This window comes from Octodon degus, unplaced genomic scaffold (genome assembly GCF_000260255.1).
Source record: "Octodon degus isolate 3935 unplaced genomic scaffold, OctDeg1.0 scaffold00102, whole genome shotgun sequence".
In the NCBI taxonomy this organism is placed as follows: domain Eukaryota; kingdom Metazoa; phylum Chordata; class Mammalia; order Rodentia; family Octodontidae; genus Octodon; species Octodon degus.
The window spans coordinates 4768621-4777564 of NW_004524678.1; the positions used below are offsets into that span (position 1 = coordinate 4768621).

At 36.5% G+C, this 8944-nt stretch overlaps 1 protein-coding gene across 1 annotated transcript in view; it reads left to right on the forward strand.

Moving 5' to 3' along the window:
- Positions 1-8944, forward strand: part of Sos2 (SOS Ras/Rho guanine nucleotide exchange factor 2) — a gene marked incomplete at its 3' end in the record, with an annotated part of 94515 nt that overhangs the window by 41012 nt on the left and 44559 nt on the right. Inside the window, exons 6-7 of the mRNA XM_023723739.1 lie at positions 1244-1387; positions 4767-4877. Of these exons, the coding sequence (XP_023579507.1) occupies positions 1244-1387; positions 4767-4877 (255 nt within the window). The remainder of the gene's footprint in view (positions 1-1243; positions 1388-4766; positions 4878-8944) is intronic.

The window sequence follows — 8944 nt, forward strand, 5'->3', positions numbered from 1 at the left end:
TGTGGACTTTATTTATGTCTGCACCTCTTTTTCCTGTAGAGGTCACTGAGTGGAGTTGAGAGTTCATCCCTCCAATCCTGTAATGATTTTTATTTTCTTTTGGTGACTTGCTGGCCTCATCCTGGTGCTAAGAGGCCCATTTAACTTACTAGCATGAACTCAGGAGTTATCAAAGGGGCTGGTGAGTAACAAACCACTCCTGTTAGAAAATTCCCAGTGTTTTAGGAGCTCCACTATGGGATCCAGGGACAGAGACCAAATTACTTCATGTTTCTTGTATTTCATACACATGGTAGAGCTAATATTAAAGCTTAGATCCATCATGTTCTAGAGCTTGTGTTTCTATTACAAGATGCCAGAGTAATAGCTGGCTATATCCTGGGCAGTTGTCAGTATGATCTCTTTATGTCCAGAGGGCTCAAACCTGTCTTGACCTGTATAATTCACACATGGGAATTTGAATAAATTCTTTAATTCCTTCCTAAATCCAAAAGTCACAAATCAGAACCAGATTGTAACTCAATTAGGAGTTACCTTTGTTTCAGTCCCAGCTCATGTTATTAATTAACTTTGTATGCCCCTAATCAACTCTTTTAACATCTTAGCCAGTTAAAAAAACACAAATGGGGGACCTGCCCATTAGCTCAGGTGTTTATGTGCCTGCTGAAACAAAGCAATCAGGCTCAGGATGCTGTGGTTCAATCCCCTCATCCTCAAGCCAAACCAGACCTGCCTTGAAGGCAACCTGAGCGCACCCCCCCAAAAAAAACCCCACAAATGCCTTAATTTTTATGTAAAGAATTGCTTAGGGCTGGACATGGTAACCTACACCTGTAATCCCAGTACTTGGGAGCAGAGGAAGGACAGTGGGGAGTTTGGATCAGCCTGGGCTACATAGTAAGAGCCTATTTTCAAAAACAAAAAAAGCCAGGGAGGAAGCTCAGCGGCATAAGCACCTGCCTGGCAAGCACAAGGTCCCCAGTTTGTATCACCTTAAAAAAAAATTTGCTTAGAAACATTTGTGAAGTTTCACAATTTTGGAACAAAACCTTCTATATTTTCCTGTCTGTAATATAAAATATTTTCCCCTGCTGGATTCATGATTGATTTTCAGTGTGTATTGGTATACATTAGTATAAGATTGGGTGAATATATACCCTTCTTTTGTTCTATTTATATTTAGTAATTTGTAAACATAATTTTAATCTTCACATGGCCTTAACTTTTCTTTTTCTTTTTTCAGGATATCGAAAAGATTTTTAGTAACATTTTAGATATACATGAGTTGACTGTGAAACTTTTAGGTTTGATTGAAGACACAGTTGAAATGACAGATGAAAGCAGTCCTCATCCCTTAGCTGGCAGCTGTTTTGAGGATTTGGCAGAAGTAAGTTTACAAAACTACTTTAAATTCTCACAAAAATTGCCATTGCTATATTAAGAAATACAGTCAGGTATTCTTTGTAAAAATTAGAAGGTAATGCTTGCTACTGGCTACTATAAAACATTTAACATTCACCCAGTAGCAATCTAAAATTAGATTGTCTATATTTTTAGTGACTTAATAGTATAAATAGAATATTTATGGTAATATTTATAGTGCAAATGTATATATTAGAATTATAGCTTAGTGTTTTCTTGATAAGTCCATTTAAGGTGAAGGAAAATAAATTTTATTAATTTTATTGACTAGTTTTATTATTTATGCATGTGTTAGATTTAATTTTCAGAAATAAAAAGATTTCATGTTAATTTTTTCCCAAGTGAAAATAATTTTCTTTTAAATGATTATAAAAGTAACGTGTCTCATTTTAAATATTCAAGAAAACTAGAGACAAGTACTGTATAAATAAAATGAATAATTACTGTTTTGAAATTCTCAGAGATAACTTAAAACATTTATTTAACCTTATAAATGTTTTTCTATGCAGTATACAAACCTATGCGTATTTATGAGAATATAATTCTGTTTTATAACATGCATTTTTAACTCTATATCAGGACAGTTGTCTGTGTTAATAAATACCTTAACACATTTAAAACATAAGTAACACTTTTCTTTCTTTGGTGCCGGGGATTGAACTCAGGACCCTGCACTTGCCAGGCAAATGCTTATTCTACTGAGCTATCTCCCCAGCCCTAAAATATAAGTAATGCTGTATTATATGGAGACATCATAACCATGACAAGCTTGTAGACTTTTTTCTTGCATCTATAAACAACACTATAACAAACATATTTTTACTATATCTTCATAGTCTAATAATTTTTTGTATGTATTCCTTCAATTGAAATTTAGCACTGAAGACTGTGTTTTTAGACTCTGAAATGTTTTGCCAAGCTAATTTCCATATAATATATATATATATATATATATATATATTTCCAATTTCAGTATATTCAAGTCCTCTCTCTCTAGTCGCATACCATCACTAACCTTCACTAACTCTGGGAATTATCCTAGAATATATTTGCCAGTTTAATGGGAAAAAAACCTCTCTTTTTTTTTTTTTTTTTTTTTTGTACTGGGGATTAAACTAAGGACCTTGTGCTTGCCAGGCAGGCACTTACTTATGCTGCTGAGCTATCTCTCCGACTCTCATTGTTTTTTAATTTTGCTTTTTAGAAAAATTATGTAGAGCACTTTTTCATACTCATTGGCCATTTTTCTTTTTTCTTGGAAGAGTGCTGTTTTTACTTTTGTTGTAAAAATTACCAAATTTTATATCTCTGTATATGTTTTCTAAAAACATAATGTGTTGTTTCCATTTATAAGAAAAAGAAACTAAAAAGCGCTATTTAGTTGCTGATATCTAATCAAAGTATCACCCTTCTTAGTGTTTTTGTATTGTGATATAGTAATAGGTAGTCTCTTTATTTTTCTGTACTAGTAAATAGTGTAGTTTTTAAAATACTGCATTTTTATATTTTGGTTACATACATAAAACGTAATACTTTTTATTTTAACTTTTTTTTTGAGACAGGGTCTTGCTGTGTAGCTCAGGTTGGCTTTGAACTCACTAATGTAGCCCAGACTCAAGGCAGTCCTCCTACTCAGCCTCCTGAGTGCTGGGATTACAGATGTGTGCCACCATGCCTGGCCACCCACGTTAGCCATTTTTGAGTGTACAGTTCAGTTGGTATTAACTAAAGTCATAATACTGTACAGTCATCACTACAGTCTAGCTTTAAAACTTCGTGTCAAACAGAAACTACCCAGTGACCAGTAACTCTGAGTCTTTTCTTTCCTTACCTCTTGGTAACTTTAAATCTATTTTGTATCTCTGTGAATTTGCCTACCTTAGATATTTCGTGTTAGTAAAGTTATATAACATTTGTCGTTTCATGTCTTATTTCATTAAGATGTTTAAAAAGTTCATCTGTCATTGTGTGTGTTACAGTGTCATTGTTGCCTATCACTAAGACTCCATTTCACATGTATACAGGTAGAAGAACCCTAATATAAAATACTCTGACATCCAAAACTTTTCTGAGCACTAGGTGATACTCGGAGTTAGGGAGGTAGCTCAGCAGCACAGCACCTCCCTGGCAAGTGCAGGGTCCTGATTTCAACCCTCAATAAAAAATAAATAAATAAATAAATAAATAAACCCCAAACTTCTGGAGTTTAGAATATTTTCAGTCAGCACTCAAGTAGCTTTTTCATTTTAGGGTATTTTGTAGTTTAGATTTTTTTTTTTAATTGGGCTAGTCAACTGTAAGTTCTGTGTAACTGTGCCAGTATCTCAAAAAGCTCCAAATTCTGAAACAACTCTGGGTCCCAGGCATTAACATATTCCTCATTTTTTTTGTATCCATTCATTTACTGATAGACGCTTAAATCATCTCCACCTTTAGCTATTATGAATAATGTGTTTTCTCCTGAGTGTATAACTAGGAGCAGAATCACTGGGTCATGGGGTAGTTCTGTGTTTTGTTTTTTGAGGAATTGGTAGTGTTTGCTCTGGGGTTATACCATTTTATTTTACACCAGCAATGTACAAAGGCTCTAATTTCTCCATATATTTGTCAGTGCTTTTTTTGTTTTCTGGGGGAAAAAAACCCATTTCTGTGTCTTTAAGGTACAAAAATGAAGCATATTTCTTAGGTCTAACTAAACATTGAGATTATTTGTTATTAGAATTTATTAAAGGAAATAAAAGTTAAAAGGGAATTTATTTAAATATAGGCATTGGACAAACTTTAGGCAATTTCTCTTTTCTTATTTACTGTATGTTGCCTTTATTCTGCTTTTGAAAATGTACAATAGGTAAAATAGCTAATAATTTTGCTTACGTTTAAAGTATCTTAAATATAAACTGATTTTCAATCTAAGTAAGCGTCTGAGTTTCTGGCTTTTTTTTTTTTTTTTTTTTGCAGAACCAGGGATTGAACTCAGGCCTTTGTGCTTGCCAGGCAAGCGCTTGTTCTACTGAGCTATCTCCCCAGCCTAGTTTCTAGCCTTTTACTAAATATATTTCTCATGTACTGGGGATAAAATGTATATTTTAATAGTTTGATCCTTATGGCCCAATGACAATCCTACTGTAAGATTTATAGTCTCCTGTCATCTATTGGTCAAGGTCAGTACATCTAAAAAAACTATTATGTAGTCATAGTTATTATTTGACCTTGAAAAGTATAGAACAAAAGTGAGGAAACCTAGTTGAAGATTTGAAGAAAATTTTATCATTGAGTAATCTGTACTATTTTAGTAGAAAAGATGTTCTTTCAGACCTGACACCTTTTCATTTTCTAAAATATAGGAGCAAGCCTTTGATCCTTATGAAACATTATCGCAGGACATTCTTTCACCAGCATATAACGAACATTTCAGTAAGCTGATGGCTAGACCTACAGTTGCTCTACACTTTCAGGTAAACTTAAATTGAATGTTCTTACTGTTTATAAGACAAGAAATATTTTACAGTCTTATTCTTCAAATATTTGTAATTCTACAATCCTTTCATATAAAGCAATTGAAAAGATATTCTGTCAGTCCTTCCAACCTTGTTTACTCTAAACCTATTTTAGTGATGCATGGCTATTCTAAGTTAGTGGAGTAATTTGTCTGGTCAAATCCATAATGATCCTCCTGCTTTCAGCCTCCCCAGTGCTGGGATCACAGGTGTGTGCCACCATCCCCAGACTCTGATAAACTTGTTTTAGATGGGCTTTTGGTTCCTGTCATGTTACTTCAGTCTGTTCTTAGGGGAGATGGTGTTTTTTGTTTTTTTTACATTTTTTTGTGGCACAAGATAGTGAACCTAGGATCTTCACACTGAGCTGCGTCCCCAGTCCTTTTTATTTATTTATTTTTTTAATTTGAGACAAGTCTCACTGAGTTGTTAAATTGACTGGCTGGCTTGTACTTGTGATCCTCTTGCCTCAGCCTCTGAAAGTGCTGGGATTACAGGTATGTGCCACCATGCCAGTTTGGAAAAATCTTACTATAGTGTACCACCACAAATACTGACTGACCAGAAGTATCAGCATATTCTGGATCATAGATAGTTGAATCTGAAGTGCTGCCATGGGGGCCAGGGAGATGGCTTAGTGGAATAAGCACTTCCCTGGCAAGCGCAAGGGTCTGAGTTCAATCCCCGGTTCCGGGAAACAAAAAACAAAAACTGAAGTGCTGCCATGTTCCCTATAGGAGCAATATTTAGAGAACACATAAAGAGCCTCATGCACACGGATACTGATTTCTGTATCAGTAGATAGTGTGTTGAGGGGAAATTACTGGTTTAAGAACACAGGTTAAGTGAAAATTAATGAATGAGACAGTTAAAATTATATTTTTACTCTGTCAACACAATAAAACATTATTATTAACATTTACATTTTACATTGGCATAGGTCATGCTTAACTATTAGAGCATCTAGCCTGGCTCTTTCCTCTCAGCAAATGAATCAGATTGAATCTCTAATTAATAAGGCCATTTCGGGCTGGTGAGATGGCGCAGTGGTCTAAAGCACCTACTTAGAACAAGCTTAGCAAAGCACAGGGACCGCGGTTCAATCCCCCAGCACCACATGCCAGCCAGCCCCGCCCCCTGGTGGGCTGAGCTGGCCACACACACACACACAAATAAATAAATAAAATTAAAAAAAAAAAAATAAGGCCATTTCATGCTACTTACTCCACGTTTTCATATTTTCATTTTGTGGTTAGTTACCTTAATATTTTTTCCCATTCTTCCTCAAAACACTATCATTCGTGTTCTAATCAGTATATAACACTAAAAAACTGCTTTTGACAATTGACTTGTCAAGTCCAGGTAGTATTTTAATTTCATATTCCTGTCTGTAATATTAGGGGCCAGGGAGATAGCTCAGTGGAATGAGTGCTTGCCTGGTCCTGAGTTCGATCCCTGGTACCACTGAAGGAAAAAAAAAAAGTAATATTTGTTAATTCCCTTCTGCTCCTGTGGGTCCCATGATACTTTTTTTTTTCTTTGCAGTATTGGCAGTTAAACCCAGAGGCTTTGTACTGGGGTACAGCCTCATCCCCAGTTCTTTCTAACCTTTTTACTTTGAGACAGTCTCACTAAGTTGCCATGTTGCTGAACTTGGGCAGAGCTGGGCCGGGATTTGCAGTCCTATTGGCTCAGCCTCCCAGAGTGCAGAGCTAACAGGTACGTCCCAACACACCATCATGCCTGGCCTCTGTAATACTCTCTCTTGTTTTTGTCTTCTCTGACTTTGTTTTTGGCGGAACCAGGGAGTGAACTCAGACCCTTGTTCTTACCAGGGAAGCGCTTATTCTACTGAGCTGTCTCCCTGGCCCTTCTCTGACTTTTTTCCTTTGCCGTCTTCTTAATTGTAGGTGTTATCAAGCTTCTGTTAGCAGCCCCTGCTTTTGTGTCCTTCAGTGCTCTCTTTGGTCTTGGAGATATTTTCCTATTCATGTGCAGAGAGCCTCCTTACTGTTTTTATTTTATTTATTTATGTTCTGGGAATCAAACTCATGATCTTGCGCTTGCCAGGAAGGTGCTTATTCTACTGAGCTATCTCCCTGGCCCTCAGTGCTCTCTTTCGGTAATTTCACCATGTTAGTTATGCTGGTCACATCCTATTCTAAACCATAATTATCTTCTGCAAGAGATTGTGGGTCTCTGTGTCTGTACACTTTCACAAAACTGATTTGAATTAATGTCTTGTAGGCACTATTATATCCATTAAATGTGTTTAAAACTGAACTTTTCATCTTGTACCTGCTTGCTTTATTGTGAATTCCTTTTATTGTCTACTACTCTACACTCAAAAATCAATCAAAATTAAAATTATACCCAATTTTCAAAATTTACATCCAAGAAAAGATTTTTAAAAAGAATCCTAAGGGCTGGTCAGATAGCTCAGCAGACTAAGCTTCCTGCTTAGGCAGGCACAGGAACTGGGGTTTGATCCCAGTATGCCGTGCCAGCCCCACCCCCTGGGACACACTGAGACAGTGACTGAGACTGGGTGTGGTGGCACACGCTTGTAATCCCAGCACTTGGGAGGCTGAAAACAGGAGAATCACTATGAGTCCAATCTACATAGTGAGACCCTGCAGGCCCTGTACTAAATACATTAAAAAAAAAAAAAAAAAAAAAGGAATATAAAGAATCCTGAGCCATTTGTGGTGGTATACATTTATAATTCTGGCACTCTGGGTCACTGAAACAAAAGGATTGAAAATTCAGGTCCAGCTCTGACAACTTGACAACTTAGACTGTATCTCAAAATAAGAAGGTCTAGGGATGTACTCAGTGCAAAAAGTCCAGAATGCAATCCTAGTTCTCCTTCCCTCCCAAATTAAATTAATTTTACATATTCATTGTTTCAGTTACTCTTCCCTTGTTGCTGGGACAAATACCTGACACCCAAAATGAAGGAAGAACAAGCTTATTTAGCTCACAGTTAGTGGAGGTTTCAGTCCATACTCAGCTGGCTCCAAGGCAGAGGGGCACATGGCAGAGAGCAGCCTTCCATGGCAGCAGCAAAGAGCAAGAGCAAAGGGAGTTGCCAGCATTTCGGGCAGCTAGCTAGCCTCTCTCCCCTCCTTACATTGTAATGCAGATTATCTTTTCTGGGACAGGTGCAGCATCCACACCCACAATAATCACAAACTCCAGAAGCTACCCCATGACTGTATGAGTCTTTGGGGGGACACCTCTACATAAACCATAATATTCATGTAAGCCATAAAGTAAACATTAACTAAAACTAAACAGATTATCTGCTTGTGAGAATTTTGTATAATAATTAAAAGTACAGCATTATTATTTCATTGTTATTTTCATTAGGGATTCTTATTGTGGTATTTGAGTATTTAGGACCTGATATTTGAAGTTATTGCTGAAGATGTTTAGTGAAATTTAAAAAATTATATAAAAGCCTTTTTTGGACCAAACTTATTTGTACTGTTTTTTTGTTGTTGTTATTTTATTTGTTTTTATATTTTAGGAAAGGGTCTACAGGTGTTCAGGGTCTCACTACTAGATTGCACTTGTAGTGATCCGCCTGTTTACAACCTCCCAAGAGCTGGGATTATAGGCAGGCGCCACCACGCCCAGTCTCAGTTGCTGTCTCAGTGCACCCCAGGGCCAGCACAGCAGGCCCAGGGATCGAACCCCTGACCCCTACATCTGCTTGCAGGCACTTTAATCTGCTGAGCTATTTGGCTGGCTCTTTGTACTGTATTTTAAAATTTTTCTTCAGTTTATGGTGAAGCAGTGCTATATTTTTTAAAAAATCTTTTTTTTCCCCATAATTTTATTGAGAAACAAATAGCAATGAGACAGTTTCAAATCAAATTGGTAGGACAGTTCCAATAATTAACACATTGCATTCTCTCTTCCTAGTGGTTATTTGCTGTACAAAATGCAGACATGATATCCTATTTACAAACACTATTAGAACAAATCCCCCTGTTCATTAAGAGAATGTAACTGTCCTA